Here is a 22955-nt window from a genome sequence, read left to right as displayed (position 1 = left end):
GGATTTAGAAAACAAAGGGGGAACCCTGTTTTTTTTTAGAGAGCCAATGAATATTTTCTAGGACTGAACCAACCTCTGGAAATAATTGTCAAGTTCACTGTCGTTTTCCTTCCACATACTGTATTCTACAGTTGGCAGCCTTGGCTGTTCAAAAGAAAAGTAGTATGATATAATGAAGTGCAGAGAGATATTTCATGCCATATTGCTGCACAGGTGATCATTTTTGAATGAGTTTTGTTTAAATAGCACAGACTCAGAATGCAAATAGCTATAACCGGCCTATTTTGAAATAAAAGCTAACTTCTGCATTTCTTAACTTTGATGAGCTGTTTTCTTCCTCATCTTCTTTGCTAATTCAGTCAGCTCAACTTGTCTGTGTATCAGTTAAAGTGAGCTATAATCTGCTCAGAAGCCTGTACAGGAAGGAAAGGAGGATGCCGGTGCAATATTCATAATGCAACTGTCTGTTCACTGCAGATTTTCCATCTCCGAGATTAAAAAGCGTATTAAAAGCATTGGAAATGATCTGCAGGGTTTTCTTCTTTTTGACAATAAAAATACCTGACAATAGACTGAGTTCTGGTTGAAGTGTATGCCCTATACACCATTTCTAAGAGCGGCGTTTCACCGTGACTGTACCTTCACCCCGTTCACCCTTCAAACCGCTGTAGCCAGCTGTATGAGGGGCGGGGTGGTCTCATTAGCGACTCAGTAATTTGGCCAGTAAGTCTTCATTTCTATGAAGGGACAGGCTAGAGAACAATCCTCCTGAAGGTGACACTGTCTCGAAACCTGAATCGAGGAGCGAGGGGAGGCAAATGTATGGACTCAATGCCGGAAAGCACCGACACGTATTTCACTACCCAAACAAAAGGCAGATGCTCACAAGCCTTGTGAGAGCACGGATGACCTCTTGTTTGAAGGTTTCTTTTTAGTCATCTAAGGCAGTTTTTAAAGCACTTAAATAATCACTGCCATCTCCTCCAGTTTCTATGAGTCACACACGGTCTAGGATGAGGCTCAGACTGGCATCATCTCTTCCAAGCACCAGCACACTACATGTCCAGATATAAGGTCTGAATTTGCTTGATGGGACATCTCTCCAGGGAATTGCTGACAGAGGTGGAAATCCAGAGCCATCTAGGGAAGGAAATAGGGATGAATTCAAAGGGTAATTAAGTTTTTACAGACTATGACATGTCAAGACCTTTAAATCCCAAATGCCTTCTGCTATCCTAGCTGGAGTGACAAGCACCGGGAAGCACTTTTTGACAAAAAGATGAATAGTGGAAGCAGATCATTGGGTGACTGGAGATGGTGCGGGTAGAGCTGAGGACCTGGAAGAAAAGTGTGAGGATCATCTGCTGATGAATGGTCCTGCTTACAAGAGGCACTGGAAACTTCCAAAAAATATTGGTATGGGTTAGCCACCAGCAGCTGTACTGACCTGAAAGGCATCACAGCGTACAAAGAGATGACGGGTACACGCAGAGCTGTGCAATCGAACTGGAAATAAGTGTTGCCTTCTGCAGCCCTCAAAGCTGCCACTGAAATGGCAGAATTTGTCTTGGACACAGGCTGCAGATTCATCACAGTCAGTGTCTCACGTTGAGCATGATCAGAAGGAGGAGAAGGTAATTTGCAGGACTCAAAGGAAAACTTGAGCATTTCTCTCATTTCTGATTAATTCTTTAACTGAAACCAAAGCAGGTGTTTCTTTCGTGGGACTGGAAGCGACCCGCAGGCAGGCGAGGTGGGGTGAAAACGGTTTGTGCTTCCGGGGTGAGTTTTGATTTCATCCACAGTAACTGCAGCAGCTTCTGCACTATCCATCTGATTGCAATAAGCAGCAGATTGCGGCCAGCCGGGGGGGTTACAGGCTGCTTTGAATACACAGACACTCTGTATTGGTGTAGTAACACAATCATCACAAAAAGGGACTAGAAGTCCTTCCTGGGGCTGAGATGTCGCTAGTGCAGTGAACTGGTTTGATGCTGCTGCTGAGCATGTTTAGACACTGGAAATTTCACCCAGATTTCGCCTGTTTTACGCCGGCAGTTCATATACGGGGCCCTGCTTACAATCAACCCTGGTATTTTCATCTCTTTTCATCTCTTTTGACCCCAAGCAGTAACCACAAGCAAGAGTTCAGAGAAGCTCCATATTTTTTTCTTTCCGGTATATCCCAGTGTCCCATTAAACAAGGACAAAAGATTTCCTTATGTAACAGGGATACTATTTGTTATTTTTAGCTTTATGGCAGCCAGGATTCGTGCCAGGTGGCATTTTGCCTTAACTAGGCAACTTCAGGAGCTTGCATTCCCGAGGGTCATCCTTGCCCTCTGGTATGTTTGATGCCCATACATGGATTCTTGGCTGTCTGTCGTCGTGTCTATCTGCCAGCATATATTTGTGACAGCTCACGGAAATAGCGTTCTTATTTAACAAGGAAAATCAGGGCACTGGTCAGTCATTTCCAGGATCCTGCAAGAGCTCTGCTTCCAATAAAGGGTACCATCTTTGTGAAATCCGTAAAGTCTATTTACACGTATCTATGCTACCAGAGAAACACTGAGGCTGTAGCTTAAGCTTTCAATAGGCCAGAATAGCTTGAAAACAGTTTAGTCAAATTAAGCCCACTGAAAGTAGACAAATAAAACAGTTGTGACTCTCAGCAGCCCAAGACTGAGAACGGGCAGCAAGGCCAAGGCAGGCATCAAGCTGTGTGCCGAGCACCCCGAGCAGCTGAGGTCCTGCAGCCTCCCATCCCACAGTGCTTCACAGATGAACGCTGCTGCTCACTCCACCAGTTCCACAGGCAGCATCACCGTACCAGATTCGGGCACTTTCACATAGCTTAAGAAAGCTTGGCTGACACAAAGGATGCTGCCAAAGCCTGTTGTACCTCCAGACCAGTGCAGGGAAACACAGCGTCAACACCCTTCTCTGGGTCCAAAGGAGCTCCACAGCAAGCGACGATTTTCACAGTGCCGTAGCTAACTCTAGCTACTTAGAAGCAAATGAGAGTGACAGATCCTGTGTCCCAGGGCTTACAATTTTATAAAATACACATAGGACCATGAAGAGAATAGATTTAAGTTACCATGTAGCCTTTTGCTGTGACATTTCAATTAGCAGCAAGCCTTCTTTAAAAAAACCTGAATAACTAAAGCTAACAGGAAATGTAATTCCACCTTCCTGCGAACCGAAGGGTGACTGGTAATCTTTAACTATGTGCTCACATAATTTAGGGTTTTTGCTTGTTTGCTTCTAACACAATCCCCCTTCATTCAGTCTCCCGGCTGGAGGCACGGAGAGGTAGAATTTGAATTCTTCTGGCCATTTATATACATGTGGTATTTCTTGACCTTTAATATTTGATTTTGAAACGTATTTAACTTTTTGACGTAGGTGTTTTCGTGGGTTTTGTTGGGGAATGCCAAATATTTTCTGCATGTAGGGTAAAAAAAAAAAAAGTCAATAACAGCAACTGTATGACTGCTCTTCTGTTTTTAACTGAAGGGCTCTCCCTCTCTCTCTGTAACACCAGCCAAACTTTCTTAGTAGCACAAGCTTCTTATTCAGCTTTGTTTTGACAAAGAAAGATAAACCACTGTTTTGCCTTGCCCTTCCCCCACCATTTACTCATTAGCTTTATTTAGTTTTGTATTCCCTGCTCCTTGTACGAAAAAAGAAATTAAAAAATAATTCTTTTTGACCATATTAAGTTGTTGACTATGTATGTTCTTACGAAGAATTTAGAATAGAATGTAATTATAAATCACTGCTAAAATGAACTTGTCCTGCAAAGGCAAGGACATTTAGTTGTGTCCTTGTATGACTGGAATCACTGTAAACAACTAATATTCCTATTCGCAGGGACAGAAATAACCAGCTCATTCAGCTGTACAGAAAGGAAGACATAAAAGGAAACCAAAGGCTAAACCAGAATAAGCCACTGGAAAGTTTTATGTCAACAAAACTGCATTTATATTAAGTAACATCAATTCAGTATTTTGACTGTAAATGAATCAGAACATTAAGCGTGTTTTAAAGGGAACATTGTGATGAAACATCTATGACTAGTTCCTATAACAAATAACAGGAAAGTTCCTACTTAATTCTTCTGTGCAGGATCAAATCCACATAGCAAAGTTTTTTCTCTAGCTTTAGTTCTACTTTGTACACCTAAATTTTGAAAATGAGAATAGCAGCAGAACTGCAAGGAAATCAATGACTTATCAGTTATACACAATGGAAAATACAGAACTGATGACACAGAGGTTGCCTCATACTATATATGCATGAATGCGTAAAATTAAAATTACACAGACTATTTCTATTCTTATGTTTTCTAATTTTCTGAATGCTTGACTTTGCAACTTAAAACCGCTTTTAAAACTCTTATGATTGATTCTTCTGACACTGATTTGCAGAAATGTGAGTAGATTTTAATGTTCATTACCTCGCTTTACTCAGTGGCAAAAATTAAAAAAAAAAAAAAAGCAAACAAAAAATCCCCAAGTTCAAACCAAAGTAGGGCATTTCTAAGCTATTTGAAACAATGGGAGATGAGTCAAGAGTCACCTTGCTTTAAAATCAACAGAAACACAGCACAGCTATTCTCCAGTGAGAGGAAATAAGGAAATAAACGGCACATTCAACAACTACAACACACTCTTTCCAAATAAGAACGGAGAATTCATTTACCCAGTAATTTTACAATGGTGGTAACAAATTAAAATTGTGGGCAGGCAGCGGAGAACGAAGAAGATACACAGTCCACTGCAAGGATCAGCCAAATTAAGGGGAACTTTTTACATTGTCAAATTTTGAGTAATTAGTACTTCCATTAGAGGCACAGTTCCAGTTTTAAGCAATTCTAAGTAATTAATGTTCCTTTATTTTGCCTAGAAGTCCTGACTTCAGCATTCTCTTAGGATACGAATTCTTCTAGCCAGAGCTACACAATGCAGATTAACTCAATTAGAAGACAATTAGAGTAGGCAGATGAAGATGTAATTTGTCAGTCTGTACACACTGTTACTTCTAGCCTTGGATGCAATTATTAACACAGTAGACTGATTTAAATGGAGGCAGAGACACAATTTTGTCCCACCTGTACCCATATGATTGCTCAAGCTGCAAGCGATGTTGAGATTTGAAAATTTTACGTGACCAAATGACAAAGTGAATGGAGTGCCAGATTATATCTTCCTGTACAGCTTTGAGCAGCTACAGGAATTCAGTAACCCATTATACACCTAATAATTTAAAGTACATCATTTAAAATACATGATGGAGGAAATCTTGCTATACTTATTCATCACGCAATGTAAATCCCTAGATTAAAAGGCTAAGCTGAGCAGGAAGCAGAAGCTGGCCTGGTGGGTAGCATATGGAAAAGACAGAATTCGATTGCCAGAGATGCTCTTGAATTTGCACACTGTGTTGGATAAGCTGTCTGGGTCCTCACAATCTTGTCTTTAAAATGGGCCTAGCAATACATACCTCCCAAAAATGTGTTTGTTTTTGCATTTTGTGGGTGTTTTGAAGATGACTTGTTTGCAACCAGTTGAAGATTCTTTAAGAAAAGGGGCAAAGTAAAAAAGCAAAATGCAATTACATGTCTTTTCCTATGTGCACTGTGTAAGACAACATTTAAAATATTCCATAATGAGCTTTGAAATCTAAGACACACAGTAACAATACAAAGCAGAAGTTTTACAAGCCTTTTACCCAGACACCGCTGTTGAACAGTACCACACGCCAAGAGATGGTGGCAGAATTTTCCATAACTGTAAGAAGCACAGGCCAAAGACCATGTCCTTCACCCAGGAATCGGTAGCACTGAAGGGAAAGTTAGAGCTGCAGCTGAGGAAGAGCAGAGCAGGACCTCACTTGCAGAGGGCTATTGCTGTACTGGTGAGAGGTTCTAGCTGTTCTTTTCCAAATGCTATTGTTCACATGGACTCCAGATTGGCAGGTCTTATGTGCTTTTAATATTAATTGATAAAAAAAGAAATACAACATTCTGGATCTATAAAGCCTGTCTTCTCATGGATTTGCCAACATTTGCATATGGCCAGAACCAAAGTCCAAGAAAGGCAAACCTTGCCAAATCTGTCAAAATCAAAGGCTCCCATCTTTTTGCCCAGATCTTACCTTTACAATCCTTTTTACAAGTCTCTTCCAAATATATGGTTGCAATGTGCTTGTGCTTCTAAGTTACAAGGTATATTAAGTGCACAGTGAAGACCTACATTTCTGTGTGACAGAGAAATCCGAAGTGGCGATTCTCAAATATCTAAGGGAGAACACAGTCTTCTCTGACACCTAAAATGCAATCATAAAGTCACAAAAAGACACTGAAAACATCATCCCTGAGAAATTGTTATTTTTCCTGATGGAAAGAAAAAAGTATCAGCTCTGCTTGGAGTGACAGTAGTTTTTCTCAGCTGCATATTCTCAGAATAGAAGATCCAAAGATCTTTCACTACTTCACTTAATGTATCACTTCTTTTTATTACAGACCCTTTTCACCAACTTTAGCACTGGAAGCTCAGTTTTATATAGCTTTGGCCTCAGAAAAACCTTGACACTTCATGCATCCTCTACAGCCCCCGTCCAACTGTCATCCCATGGTACAGGAACAGCACCTGAGCTGCTGCTGAACCATCGGCAGCTCAACGGAGAGGCTGGCCACTGCTGCTGAATTCTGCTCACCGTTGTGTTAAACTCCATTACAGTTACTGTGTTAGAGTGGGGCATGCTGGTCTCTAGTCTTTTTTGGCTGAAAACATCATCTTCAAGAAGTCAAAAAGCGTAAGTTATTTGTTACTAGTAATACATTTCATACTTTTAAAGATTTGTAGTAATCCATGACTGTGAAGGCTGTCAAATCCACTCAAATGCTTCTTATTGAAAAATTAGGCCTGCATATCCCTAGACCCTCCCCTCCTTCGCCCATCCAATTAAAGCCAAAATTCCCAAAGACAGCCACTCTTCTAAACCACTACATATTTCATATAGTTGTTATTAATAAAATACGAACGATATTTTCAGAAACATTAAAGAATCAGGTCAAGAACGCTGTCTGAATACAAGTGTTATTTAATAAGCCAATCATCCAACTTTTGAGTAATTAATGTCCTTGGCTTTTACTTGAAAGCCCCATTTTCAGCACATTCATAGGAGACGAATGTCCCACGTCAAAGCGAATGAACACAAATTAACTCTCTTGGACACCAATTACATGAGAAAGATGAAAATGCAATATTGGCAGGCTAGATACAAAATGTTGCGGCACAGCACTTCTCATCGTAGGGTGAGTTTAGGTAGAATCAGATGACTTCATTACATATAGTCAAAGGATTTGGTCTGTTCCCATCTGTGCATTATCGGAATATCTAAACAATTGCCATAATGCATTTGAAAACTTTAAAATATAAAAGGAAAACTAACAAAGCTGATGGTATCTCCGGATCACCGTGTGAAGTACTAATAAGCAACTGTATTATACAGCTCATGTTCAACAGACTGAAAATGATCTTTCCCAAATCTAAATGACATACTTCTAAAGCTGAAAGTGATAGATTACAGCTGGCTGAGCAAGCACTGTACTGTATGCTCATTTTAAAAGCTGACATTGTAAAAGACCCTCCAGGCTTTTTGTTGGTTCCTTTGCTCTTCTTATTAAGAACTGCAAAGCTCATCTTATTTAACAGTAATTACATGGGGAGGTGGAGAAAGACTAACAAGAAAGAGAAGTTTGTTTTTCTAAAGATACACAGATTACTTTTAATAGCATGACTATGGATCAAATATGTTGTTTTTAGTTCATCATCTCAAAATATGATAAATATTTGCAATTGGAAAAAATGATGAATACAAAACCTGAAAATTTAGTATTAGGATTCTTCTTAGAAAATACGTCTTTACAACTAATTTATAGTCTCTGTACATGACATCCTATCCTCCTCTCCACCAGACAACCATTAAGACCCAAAAATACTCTCAGGACAGCAGTTGCAGAACTTGTCGTATGCGCTCGCACTTCTCCAACAGGTTTGGGTCTTCTGCATCAGAACCATCAAATTCCTTCATAAAAGCTTCAGCTTTCTGCACAGTTATGTCTCGTGCACCACCTTGAAGCCCTTGCAGATAATCCAGTAAAATGTTGAAATACTTGTCTGGAACCTTTAAAGAAAAAAAACAAGAAAGAAAAAAACCCCCTGCTTTATTTTCTTCTCTCTCAATACTCATTCACAATCATGTAAAAACATCACCTGAAAGATAATTAGGAGAACTGCATGGGCTTTTGCGTTTGCCAATGCCCACCTCAGAGTGGAAGTGTTTCTTGCCAAGGTTTGAGCTGCCGGGAGGGATGGACCATGGTGAGAGGACTGTCATGTGCTCAGATGGGCAAAGCATCTGAGAGGAAATTCTAAGCAGATGTGGAAATGCTGATCAGCAAATGCAAACACTCCCTGACAGCTCGAGGCTGTTGTCAGAAAAAAAAAACCACTAGCCAAATCATACTTTTGGAAACATGTATGCAAACCTTACTCAATTCAGTGAGTATTGCATGCACATGTGTCAGGGAAGAATTTTGCTTGAATTACCCTCGCCTCTACCCAAAATTATGTGTTTGCCGAGATGAGATACCGCCTACCATCACGCACTTTGACAGAATACTTCTACAATGGAATGGAATAGAATTTAATTTGAAAAACAAATTTAATTCAGACACATGGAAATACTTTTTAAATCATGCTGACTAAAACTGATAGGCTGCACTAACATGTCTAACATGAAAAGCAGTTTAGACATCTACAGTTGCATTACCCCCATTTCACTCCCTTTCTAATTAACTAGTCATAGGTTAAATTTTAGCTTATCTGGTACAACATACAATTTAAATAATCATTGCATTAAATAATCTTGGCAATAACCTAGCAAAGACTTTTGAATGATTTATTCAGTATTTCAAACCAATGTATTTTCAAAAGCGTTAGGTGAACAGATCTACGCTGAAGCATATCTCAACTTCCTGTTGTGTATCTGTGGAACAGGTTTCAGCGAATAAGAGAATATTTTTGCTGTGAATCAGGAGATGTTAAAATGAAGTAATCCTGCAAATATTTTTCTCCACGTTTAACTTTACACATATAACTTTAAAAGGCATACTCGACATGAGTCAAGTTAAACACATACGTAAGTATTTAAAGGACTGGAGACTAATTATTCGAGGGCTGTTTCAATTCTGCAAAGTATCAACATTTCAGAGAAGACAGCGCTTCAGCAAATACTTAATTTACAACTGATTTCTCCATCGACATTTGGCAGCATAACTTTGATCACTAAAACTTCTATCACTCCAAAAGAAGAAGAAGAAAGAATACTCCAACACTGCCTTCATCAATCAGGGATATTACAAAGTAATAAATCAAAACTAAAGTCTGCATTCAGCCTCATAACTTTTACGCTATGGAAAACCTTATAATTCTTCACACACACGCTCTTGCGTTAAAGAAACAATACAGATACCAAAAAAATATTAATTTTACAGTGACTAACACTGAAATGGATGATATATGGAGTGTTGCTATAATATACTAATCAAAGACATTTAAACATAATGAAAAACGTCTGTATTTTTTAAACCTTTTTCCTCACAGTAAACCGGTACTAGTAACAGCCGAAAACATTCGGACACAGACAATTTCAGGATGACAGTGCTCCTTTAATGCAGATGCTCAGTACTGGGATTTTAAAGCTCAGCAACATTTCTGTGTTCCAATCCTTAGCCAAATTGCCTATGTAATTTACACCTCTTGTTCTCAGACTTCGCAGTATAGTCATAGCTCACTCTGTGGGATTACAGTTATTATATAATTTAAGCAAAGTGCTTGAAGGGGCAATTAAAAGCCTACTCTAAACTTAGAAGTGCTAAGTGTGCAGACAGACATGTGACTGCCTGAAGCCTAGAAAACATTTAGCATTTGGCCCTAAGGATAAATGCTCATGTTCAAAAAGTCTCGTATTTTTCTTTAACACAGCTATTAGGTTTATTTCAGCAAAGGCTTACAATACAGTACCAGGCAGGCAAGGTAGTATTGTATCTCCTCCTAGCTTACACATACAATAGAGACATAGCAAGGAAAGTGCCAGCAAAAAGTTAATGAAATCCAAATTTTAATTCTTCAAATACAGTAGTACAAGAGCTGAAATTTCAGGGAGCGAGGTTTTACAAGAAGGAACACAATCCTCCTTCTAAGATCAGCTTTTGGGCTGGCTTGAAATCGGATATCAAGATCTCCCACCGCAGCTCTGGAAAGTGGACATGATGCTTATGGAATTTTATTATTATTCATTTGTTAAACTGTTGACCTTCTTCTTGTTTCTTTTCCTCACACACACTAACCCTGTCTCTGTTCTAACTAGCTAAGATGGAAACATCCCAAACTGAAATCCTTACCGTCATCGGGAACAGTGGGGAAACACTACAAAATAGTAGCAGGAAAAGAACAGTTATCACTTTTAAATTACACTATGTAACTCAAGAGTTTTCAGGCTTTTTAGACTTGCAGATGCCCACATGTTTTGCAAAGCAAATACAGGTATCTGCACAGAGAACTTCAGCTTACTGCTGCCAAGCTTGTTTTTCTCAGTTACCTTCTGAGGAAGCTTCAGAAACCCCTCCAGGGCCCTGCAGTCCTGAAGCTGAAGATGGCTGATAGAGTTACTTCCTAAAAATGCTGTGCCAGATGACAAAGATCAACAAATCATCTAGTGTTTATTTTATACTGGATCCTGAAGCAGTATATACACTGTAGGTATACAGGCTTGGCTTGCAAGCTGTCAGCCAACCACCAGATGGATTTTAGAGGGACTTAAAAAAAACCCTCATGTTGCAAAGTACTTTAAAACCTCAACATATTTCTTACAGAAAGAGGCCTATCGGTACAGGAAACTCAATTCACTCCTTTGCGTGGCTTTTCAGTAGGCATCTAAGTGACACCATGAGATCAAAGATGTGGCTTAGGAAGGAAGGAAACTCATGTCTCCTTTTGTATTTTAGTCAACAGATTTTATTCTGTAATGGACAAGAAGCTGAATTTGTGTCTAAAAAAAAAATATTCAAAAGAACCTGGTCTGCCCTCCCTACAGTCCTGATGAAGGAAGAGACTTCATCATATGCTTAATTATAAGCACTTGAGCAGTTCTACTAACTTTACTGAATCTGGATGCAGATGTTACTCATTATCTAAAGCTCATATTCAATGCATCTCTGATTATTAAACTACAAAATATATGAATTTAAATAAATCATAGCACTTTCATCAGATTTAAAAAAAAAAAAGGAAGTTTCATCTCAGTGTTGAGAAATAAGGAGTCAAGCTGTGTTTTGATATATAAAACAAATGCTACTTATAGTTAATTATTTCCCAGTATATTTCAACACAAAACCCAAAGTAAACACGTAAAACAGTAACAACATCATTCTGCCGGAAAAACAATTTCTAGGTAGCTTTAAAAAGCCTACATTGATTTTGAAAGGTTGATAAAGGAGAAACTTAAAAATAGAAGACAGTGCGAACAACGTAGATACCTACAATCAAATTTGTACTCTGCAACTCATCTTTTTAAAGTATTACACTGGGTGAAGATTTTTGCCTTCATGAAATTCTGCTTTTAATTATCTGTTTCTCCAAAAGTATTTTTAATCATAAAGGTAACACCCTATGTCAGGTGACTGGCTTAAGAGCTGCTGAGTAATTTGGGTCAGGAAGATTGGTATGCTTAAATGTTTAAGTGCACACAAAAAATCAGCAAAAACTAACTGAATGTCAACTAAATGAATCAATAAGTAAGGCACTGTGCAAATGGCTAGATGTTTGTTCTATTACACAAGAAAATGAATGACCTGAAACCCCCATTCAACACCACGATGGTCAGATGCTTATTGGAAATTCAATCTATGGTGTGTTTTTTTTAAATTATGAAATGAATGGATGTCAGTAATGATGCAAGCCTAGCTCCTGGTTATACTTTATGCTTTTTACAATCAACATCAGGTTTCATTTCTATTTTAATGAGAAAGCTATTTTAACATCTCAGCAATACGGCTGTACATCTTATATGGAGCCAGAGATATCTGAAGCGATATGAGAATTGTGGTTTACAGTATTGGGTTCCACATTCAGAAATTCAAATTAAGGGTATGACTCAAATTCTCAGTAAGCTCCAGATTTATATAAAATATGAAGCTGCTCTATTTATGCTTGACATATATCAAGTATAAAAATCTAGCATACACCGGAGAATGATCACCAACAAAATAAAAAGATTAATTACAAGCAATTAAAATGATTCAGCATTTTGGTTAAAACCAAAGTAATTCATTGATAAATTATTAGGAAAGTGCATGGCTAGTACTAGCCGCTTTTAGTTAAAAAAGAATCGCTAAAACTAATGTATAAAACTTTATATCGTATTTATTCTGAGAAAAAGCCGTGTTAATACAAACCTTCTCTTTATCATACATGTGCAAGAGAAGCCAGGTTTGTCTTGTCTTTTGAAACTTCCATTCTTCTGGGTTTTCAGACCAGCTGTAGTAAATTAAAAAAAAAAAATGCTTGAATGAAATACTGTGTGATCAAAACATTCATTATTCATAAAATATTTCCTACGACTGCAGGTGACTTTGTATGCACGACATGAGTTTCATGACATTGTGTGAAACAGATACTAGCACACGTTTTGTACGAGTGACAAAAAAGAACATAAGGGATGGCTACCTGGCTTCCATGCAAAAAGTGGAAAGATTATAGGAAGACATTACGTCCAAGAATATTATAAATTTTCATCAGAAAGCACTGATTCCTTGAAGTTAAAAATCAAGTCCCACTCCTCAGCTTTGACCAGTTCTTTATGAGAGGTCATTGCCCTCATCTGACCCACGACAACTGAGCACCCTAAATCCTTACCCCAGCTGTGGAGTTACCTGAGTATTTGGGGAGGTGGAGTGGACAAGGAACCAAGTTTGGGTTTCAGAAAGTTGGTATTTCACAATAAACTGACATTCGTATGACATCAAGCAGCCTCTAAAGGACTGGAAGGATAGACTTGCGCTACAACCGTCACCTCAGGGATGGCTGAAGCCCACCACAGATGACTCTTCCAGAGCAGAGAAAACTCATTTTTCAGAGGCGTATGTTTTAAGGCTTGCATTTGTCTAAAGGTGTGACTTAAATATTGATGTTTACAGGATAGAAAAGTGCTTTTTACGTCTCTCCCCAGGAATTCTGATTCCAGTATTTACCTCAAAACTTCAGGCTGCCTCAATACAGTTAAATAGTGTTAATACTGTTAAACGTGAGCAGGTAAAAGAAATTATTAACATCTGCAAATGTTCTTGGACTGTTTAGCAAACACATTTTAAATATGCAAAATTTTAGATGGGTTAAATTGGCACATTTACATACATGTTGAATATGATTTTAAAGCTGGTATATTCTGTTTTAGACGAAGAGTCATTTATTTCAATAAACAAATGAGCAAACTAACAAATCTCACTATAAAATGAAGACTGCTTTTTAAAAATATGTGCTTGAAAATTAGCATCTTAACATGTACAAAGTTTTCCAGTACACTGAAATATCATTTAAAGATCCAGAAGAAAATATATGAGAAAATTTTACACTTACTTGATTTTTCTCTAAAGAAAAACAAGTCTCCAGAGGGTAGCATGGAAATGTCTTTAATGTTCCAGCTTGCTTTATACAGCAACAGAGAGCACAGAAATCAATTGAAAAGCCAGCTGGGTATGAGAATTAGTATTGTTTAAACACTGTCAAGTCTAATAAAGCAAAAGAGTCCTCATATTCGGTGAATGCTGCACCAGCAAAGGCATTGTTCAGTCAATTCAGCGAAAGAGAAAAAAACAAGACCACAAATTTATACAGAAGGGTTTCATGGAAGTCTCTGAAGAAAACCCAAAAGAAAAAAATTACCGACTTTCAAATTCAGGATAAAAAAAAGCAGCAACAACTCATTAGGGTTATCACCACCTAAACTCAATAAAAATGTCTGTAACCAATATAAAAGGTAAAAATCAGACAAATAACAGTAGAACAGGAAGGACAGACAAAACATTAATAACCACAACATGTCGTATTTTACATGCTCAGATTAAATCCACAAATAAACCGATTTAGAGGTCTCTTTTGAGACACTGTCAATAAATAGGCAAAAGTTTGCAAAACAGATCTATTGCGTAAAAGCAGGAGCCCAAAAGCCGACTGCCAAAAGTTGTAGAATCAAATAAAAATACATTATTATGGGGAAACCATACTTCTGCCATCACCACCAACCTAGAAACCAAAGTACTTGCAAAATAAAGATCGTTCAACCCTCGGTGTCACTTGCCTTTGCAGCAAGGTGCCCAACTGGACAACGACGACTGTCAAAATTACACCACGTGTAACGCGAGGAGCCGACAGAGAACGAAGTAAAAAGGGCTTTTCTTGTGGGTGCCGTTTGTGGGGCAAGCTACTTGCTCATTTCTACCCAATTTCTCTGTTTGCCAGGCAAACACAGTAGCTCCTGAGTGAGAAACTAAACTTCTGCAGGAAGTGGCTTAACTTCTAGAAATCCTTCCAAAGGGGAAAAAAAAGATGACAATGATGGTGCTTGCTGTTAAAAGAAACTCATTCTTTTATGAGATCCATCCTTCTGAACAATTACATGGAAGATGTTACAAGAAATGCTGTCTATTTGCCCAGCACAAAAAAGAAGGTAAGTTTAAAATTCTTTTTTACGTTAAATAAGCTTGGAAACGGTTTATATTATAATCTTTGCAAGGTGACAAGAACAAGCTGAGTGACAGATCTGTGACCGCATCCTGTGAAAACAGTCCCTTTTCTAATGAAAATTTTTAACACGTTTTTATTTCTTTAAACTCTAGTGTGTATTTATACATTTGCAATTATATTCATTGGTTAGACACACCACATAGCATTCTGAATATTTTATTCTCTGCTAATTTTATGTTTCTATCACTTATGCTATTACCTGAGGACTGTTAGGCATTAATTTGAACAATACAGCCTGATTTTACTGATCTCCTATAAAGCTATAGGATGTTAAAATATCTTTACTACCCAGTTTATAAACAACTGAGACCAACAAAATGAGTGCACTATAAGGTTAATTGCTCTTATTAGCCTATTACCAAAACCATATGCTCTCTTCTACATGTTAAGGCAGGCCATTACACTCCTGCATCTGTGATCCCACATTGACTTTCACGCTAGGGAATCCTCTTGTGGAAGCAAACAAAAGTTTCAGCTAGCCTTCCTGCAAGGTTTTGCACTATATACACCATAGTAACTCATATAAACAACAAATACTGTAATGTAATGAACAGCAGAAAGTACGTTTGTGCCCATTATAGCACCAGAGCCTCACAAACGGTTTCTTTTGGTTTGTGCTCTGTCCTGTTAGAATCAAATGCTAAATGAGTATGGTAAAAAAAGGTAGTATTTTCCTTAATAGACTATGGGTGCACTCATATTTTCAGAAAATGCTCACAAGTTTTTAACTGGTACTCTATCCATGGTTGCATCAATTCCTGTTTCTCTCCCTTCAGGAAAATGGTCCTTCTCTTGACCTTAATTCCTATCAAACTGTGGGCAAAACACTCATGATAATGGATGCACAATCTTTAAGACAGATAATGTGGCAGCTGCTCCCTGTAATTGGACCCCCCAACAGTTATTAAAATAAAAGTTTTCTACTGATTCCTATGTCTATGACAGCTTTTTCCCTATTCCTGTGACAGCTTTAAAACCTACGGAAAGTATCACTCCGTGACAAAGTGACAGGGGTATCTCTTTGTATCAGAATGACATAATTAGTACATTTTTAGAAATGCTCAACTTTTAAACTACAAAAGTTAAAGCTTTGTAACCCAAGAGAGGTCTCATTTTGCTGTTTATATGCAGATAAGCTTCCTTGACATACTACAGCAGTAGAAAAGGCTTTTCCTTTGAGTGATTAAACATAGAGAGTAAGACAACTACATTATAGTTTAAAAAAAATTTTTATAGACAATCACAACCTCTTTCACAGTTTGAGTTAATCTGGTAGCCTTTAGAAGTATCTATGTCCAGATCCAATATAAACTATGGAACTGGATGAAAAATATACATGTGTAAAACATGTATTTTTCCAGTATGCCTTGGGCTAATTTTCAATATATTGTACAAACACTAATTGCCTTCTTTACAGTTAATGTTTGAATCTTTCTTATGGGCTGTAACTCATTGAAAAAACACATTGGTTGACTTTAGTTAAAGAGAACTTTTATGTTTGTGCAAATGATTTTCGTAAATGGCCTTGAAATTGAAGATACAGAGGAAATGAATCAAATTAATCATGCGGCTTAGGGAATTTTACATTTGGGCTTTTGGTTTTTAGCATGTGAGTCTCATGTAGAAAAGCTACCCAAGATTCTCACTGGTCTATCTCATAAATTACTTTTAGTCTCTACGTTAAAGTAACCTCACACAAATCTATTCCCAAAACATGGGAATATGGGCAGCATAAACAGGCAAACAGAAAAGAATTGATTGCCTGCAGGGCAGAGCGCTCTCTGGGATGCCCTAGTAGAAGAAGAAGGGGACGGGAAAGTAGTCAAATCAGTTTCAGAAATGTAGTAAGAGCAAAACATTATTGTTATGAATTGGATTCAGGAAGACAACACAATGCATCTGCTTAGACTACCGGCCAGGACAAAACACTACAAAGCTGTTACAACTATTAAATAATTTCCTATGTGTAAAAAGCGTGTGCTGGAACCAACCATTTTACTCATTCAACTAAAAAATTATTGGGTAGGAGACAAGTCTCAAGAAACCAGAAAGACAGACAGACATGTGACTGCTGATAACCCACCAGAAGACATGACAGCACTGCTACATGCCAAATGCAAAGACTCCTAGACTCACCTCCACCTACTGCTCTGATTTTGTGCCACTGACGGTCCAGCCCATCGCAGATACCACCTTCCATCCTGGGTATCTATCCAAGGTAAAGTAGACTGCCACCAAATTTAGATTTCTCAGCATACAGCCCAGGCTTAGCGTCAGGGAATTAATTTGAAAGGTTTCTCCAGCCCTGAGGACCAGGTCAGAGTGCAGCCTCCTCTTGCTCTCCTGTGATTGACCCATGAGGACCCTTATGTCTCACTCTCTCAAGCTTCGCTGAATCTCAAAGGAGAGACAGTGCAATGGATCTGGTCCATTACACCACATCTAAGGCTACATTGAAAAGATCTATTGAAAATGTTAAAAGCAGCATTCTGCAGCACTATACAAAAATTGTCACATTCTTCCCACCTCATTTATCCAGGCACTTTTCTGTTTTGATACACTCAGTTATTCATCACCCTTTAAGGATCACCTACGTTGTTCTAGTGCCCCACAAGGAAGGCTGAGCAGAAGTTACGCACATGATTAAGCCCTGCAGGAATCAAGTCAAGCGCTTCGTTCCCCAGGCGCTCTGCAAACAGTGCAAAAGGTATCACTTCTGCGCCCACTGCCCTATCCATAAAATGTGGATAACCGGTGCTTCCTCAAAAAAGAACCACCATACTCTAAAAAATTCCCTTAAAGATATTTAAAGCCTTGTTGAAACACTTGGCACTCAAGTGATTTGCTGTAGTATTTCACAACGCAACACGTACAATAGCAGTGACTTTAAAACACCGTGTACTTCTGTTGAAGGCAAGCTCGCTGCCCTTTTAAGGCCCAAATTTGGAAGCTCTGAACACTGTTATCAGGTCAGCTCAGCGGTGACCGTAACACTACACGTGGCCAACGGGTAAGCACGGGAACCCAGCACCTCAAAGAGGCTCCCTGGAACCACTGGAAGCAGCATGGAGGGAGCAGAAATTTGGCATAAGCTCATGCTTGTGGGAGAAGAGCCATTTTATGGATGGAGGTTTTATATGGATATATTAAAAAAATATGGATGTGGATGGAAGTTTTATGTATGCCCTATAGTGCATATAGTAAAGCAAGAATAATAATTTTTTGTCCAGCTATAACACATACAATTATTTAAAGGGAAATGTAAAAGTGTTTTATTTTTATTGGGAATATTCAGAATTTCTTCTATTTCTCTCAGGAGCATGTAAAACAAATTTACTTTTAAAAAGATAGTTTTTGAATATCTGTCTTTGTCAACACCTGCATGCCCAGAAAGACGATTTGCAGCGCACTTCAGTGCTCAAAGCAAGATAAGAGGAAATCTCATTTCAAGGGCATGTGATACTGATTTTCCATATTTGAGAAAATTATTCAAAATTTAAATACTAAATGAATTTTCAAAGACTTGACCGGAATGGCTGTAGTTAAAATTTTAAGACACACTAATCTGTGGCAGGACTCAAGATACAGACTTAAGAGAGAGTCATAGCCTTTATTTTTAACTGTGTGTTTCTCAGGTTATGGATGACTCTGTTTACCTCCCAACTCCAATTCCTGGAGAAAGTTAATATACTTATACTGATATTCTCAAATCCAGTTTGGAAGCTAATTAAATTATGACTCAGACAAAGATTTTTCTTATTTTTCTGGAAGAGAAGAAGAGACACTAATGGAGCTCTTTTGCCAGAAGAAAACTTTCTAAAATTGTCAACAGATTTTAGAATCAGTGCCACATTTCTGGTCGAAAATCCTGGCACCATTTCTCAATCTGTGGTTTAAAATCAATTTTTAATGTATTCTTCCATCTGGTTTAGACGCAGCATAATGACTAAAGACTTGTGAAAAGGCGAGGGAGGAAGCTTTTCTTTTCTTTTTTTAAATTAGGAATCACACATGCAGGAAGGAACAAACGTGCTTTTTAGTGTCCCATTTTTGTCCTGATGTCCAATATAAGGACAGATTGTATCTGTACAGCAAGCTACACAGGTCATAGAATTTTCTTAGACAGTATTTATAAAGCAAAAGGAAGGGGTCTTTGTGCCTTAAAGAAAAGCTTTGATTAAATCTACATAAAATGTTTATCACAGCATATCTTTTATTATATGTACTTTTATCACTTGCCATTATTTGTAACGTTTTATATTATGTTTGCATCCTGAAGCTTCAGCCAAGCTAGAAATCCCCTTCCTCCCCCACTATAGGCACTGTTCAAATGCAACATGAGACATTCCCTTGAAGAGCTTCAAGTATAAACAGATGAGACAGATGATAAGTGGAAAGGAAAGTTGACCCAGAAAATTGTAACAATGGCTCAAAATAGTACAGCAGGTCATCAGTAGAGCTCATATCTCATATGGTACGATACATGTAAGGTATCTTACCGTGATTCAACTTGTCAACTTTTCATAGACATCAACCTGCCCTGCAAACGCCACCAGCATTCCACTCAGAAAAAAACCTTTACAAATTTCTTAAAAGTTATTTTTCTAGTACAGTTATTTAGTTGCAGGTATTGGTATTAGCTTGCCTGCAGCAAAATTTCATTTTGACCTGAATATATATATATATAGCAGTAGTAATATGCTGAAACTTTCTATTGTTTTCAGTAATAACAAAAAGGTCAGCAGTAGGCTTGAAAGCCCACAGCCAATATTATTGTATTACTAAGCTAAATGTGCTTTTTATTTTACATACATTCATAAAAAGAAGACAAAGCAGGAGCTGAATTATCACAGAAGAATAAAAAATAGAATTTGAGCCCTTCACAGCCAATCTGTTCTGCTCCTGCAAGGAATATACAGCTAACTGCTATCCCAATACTGAGCTGAAGTCCCATCTCCTCTCCAGATGTCTATCTTTCCTTGCACTTAATTCTGGTCACACTGATGCCCAGACCAGAAATAAGGGAAAGGGAAAATGAAAACAACTGTTATGCCTCCCTCCCATGAAGAACATCCTGGGGGGTACGAGGAGATAAAGAGGGCCCTATAGTCTGCATGAAAATCATGTAAGAAGCCAGCTTCTTAGTAAAATAATTTTCAGAAGTTGGCAACAATCCATTTATCTAAACGTCTTCTGATGATCAAATGAAGGATATGCTACCAGACCCAGAAAAAACAAATACGGTGACTTCTGCCTTACCATTACACCACATAACATCCAACTGTGGTGCAAAATACTCCTGCCAAGGCACGGGTTCAAGCTTAGTTGCAAGCAGTATCCCATTTTCATTGCTTTTAAAATTTTAAATCAGCTTTTAAAACTTTTAAAGGTTCTCCCCGCTAGCACCTCAATGAAGAAAAGAATAACAGAAGAGATTAAACAATTAAGAACAAATGAAAAAAAGAATTTCTTACTCTTAAACTAATTGTTGCATTTCAAAGGAGGGATGTGAAGAGCATGTAGATTGAAATCAGGCTGAAGACACTGCTTGTGACTCTGTAATTCCATGTTGTTTGGAAAAGACTAGGTTCTGGTGTGGTTCTCGGCTAGAGCAAATAATTACTGGATTTTACTGCTCACCAGGATAAGCAATCTAAATCCTTTCAAGCTAGATCTAGAAGATTCAGTTCTATTGTCCAGTGCCACAAAACTACAACACTAACACCTAGTCATGGGTATACAGCTAGTGGAGCATTAGTATACCCTGATCTTCCTCTGGGTATCAATAAAAAAAAAATTCTATAGTTTCAGCAGTGCCGGGTCCTACCTGTACTAGCTATACTGAGAATATTACAGTGTTAATGAAAGCAGAATTAGACAAGCTACAAAAAACTGCTATGAGAAGTCCAATATTTACTAATGTAATTTAAAAAGTCTGTATAATTTTAAGGCCTATCTCAACGATAGCAGCGATTAAAAAAAACACCAAAAATTTCTGTCTTTTACTAAGAAAACACCAGAAATGCATGAAAGTGTCATGGTTTTCCATATAGTGATGCTAAAAGAAAATGCTGGAAGAGAAACCAACTTCATGCAAAAATTTATCAGTGAAGGTTTTTGAGGAGGGATGAAGAAATGACCACTTGGAGAAGGATCTGAATACTGAAGATGCTGACTGATCGATTTTGCTTTGAACCGGCCAGGATGCCAAAGTGCCAATTTGTTGCTCAGTATACTGAGCTGAAAGTTTGTGTTATTTAGTTATTACGAATGGGCTACTTCAAGAAGCCCTGAAGCTACAAAGTGAGGCTGGCACCCTGTGAAGGTGTCTAACCCAGCTGGGCCTGTGATCAGCAACACTGCTGAAGATGCGTTGCCTTTTTGTAACCAGATGTCTTTAACTTCAGGTTAGGTCTTTCTGTGCTGTTTCTACCTTTGCAAAGGCCTAATGGACTTCCGTAGCCAACCAGATCAGATCAGAAGTGCTCTTCCGCAGTTCCAAACTCCAGAGTAATATTTGACTATAACACGAAAAAGCAATGCTTGAGCCTATGCTGTAGGACTGGCCCCTCACCTTTTCTCCAGCGCTGGCCGGTTCTGGTGACGATGTTCTCCAGGCATACAGAAGACGTCCTGGATTGTCAAATTCTTACCTAGTCCCTTTATTTAACTGAGTTCTCTTAGGACACTATGGAAGAAGAGATATTTATTTTGGATGCCAGCCCTAGATGCACTGTTGCAGAAATTACATTTGCAGGCTTCCCCCCGCCCCCCAATGAAATCCAAGTATTTTTATTGCTGGCTAATTAGACATAGCTCATCTTTGGTACAAGCCCTGTGCAGCCCTCTTCAAATAACCCATCACACAGACGGCTTTTACAGTACATCTGAGAGGATACCACATTGGAGGTTATTCTTGACCAACAGCAAGAATAATACAGAGAAACTTAAAAAGAAAAACAAAACAAAACCCATCAACCATCCTTATCACTTTTTACATCCCAGTTTGGACATCCCACGGCTCCATTCATTAGGAAGTATGGACGAGGCAGAAGGAGAGAGAGTGTTGCAGACCCCTGGCCATTTGAATCTCTTAAGTTCTAACCTTACAGAATGATGTACTCTTCTTTTTGCAGAGGAGTTTTAAAAAGGGACAAGCCAATGAAAATATCAAGATCAACCTAAAAGTGTACAGCAGTCGATAGCCCACTCACATTTTCCAGATTTAGCTGCTATATTCACGTATCTCTCACTGCATAATAAAATCTACCGCTACACGACAGTAATCTGGACAGTATCAGATTCTCCTCTTCTAATATCCTGTGATGTGCACTGCACTACTAAGATGTTAAATAATCTATGCTTAAAGCAACTGATCTGCCAATTATTGCTTCCTGCAGATGGCTCTCATTCCAGTTCAATTTTATTCATATAAAAGTCATTACTGATACCTTTTTGGGCATCATATTAATAGATGTCTGAAGCTGGAGATTAGTTTTATTAAGGACCCAGCTTTATTATTTCAAAAATATTGCTTGTTATTCTAACTCTGGCTAGAAAGCCTTGATGGCTCCCTGGAGCTAATTGATTAATAACTATTGTCAACTGCATTTTAAATTTTAATTTTGGCTTTGGCTGACTAGACTGAATGATTCCCTAGAGCTATGAAACTACTTGCCACTATTTTGAGTATTTGGGCATTGGATGAATAGTTTGAATGTGATTGAGGAAGTGAGCAGCAGTGTTAATTCTCCTAGATCTACATTTTATGGCACAAAGAAAACATAAAAGCTTCCTCTGACATTTCTGCCATGTCAAGAACATAGTCTGAATGGAAGAAGATGGGCAAGTACAAAATGCCTTTTCTCAAATCCAGAAGATGGGTTAAGGATGGGATGCCTGGGCTCAGAGCCAGGCGCTAGGCAAGGAGCTTGGAGAACCAGGGGAGAGCAAACTTCAGAGGCTGGGAGGGAAAAGCCATGCCTCATACTCCTTCAGCGAAGCCTCACTGCAAATGAAATGTTATTACATAAAGTAAATAAAATAAATAATCCCTGCAATCTGCTTTTAGTTTAA

General features: G+C 38.3%; 1 protein-coding gene across 1 annotated transcript in view; it reads right to left on the bottom strand.

The window, feature by feature from the left end:
- LOC309410378 (cytochrome P450 2W1-like) overlaps positions 1-22955 on the bottom strand; it is a gene marked incomplete at its 3' end in the record, with an annotated part of 157354 nt that overhangs the window by 19866 nt on the left and 114533 nt on the right. Inside the window, 1 exon segment of the mRNA XM_082006760.1 lies at positions 12533-12614. Coding sequence (XP_081862886.1) covers positions 12533-12614 — 82 coding nt within the window.

The sequence above is a fragment of the Phaethon aethereus genome (genome assembly GCF_964289735.1).
Source record: "Phaethon aethereus genome assembly, chromosome: 15".
Taxonomy (NCBI): domain Eukaryota; kingdom Metazoa; phylum Chordata; class Aves; order Phaethontiformes; family Phaethontidae; genus Phaethon; species Phaethon aethereus.
This window is presented reverse-complemented; position numbering and strand designations above follow the sequence as displayed.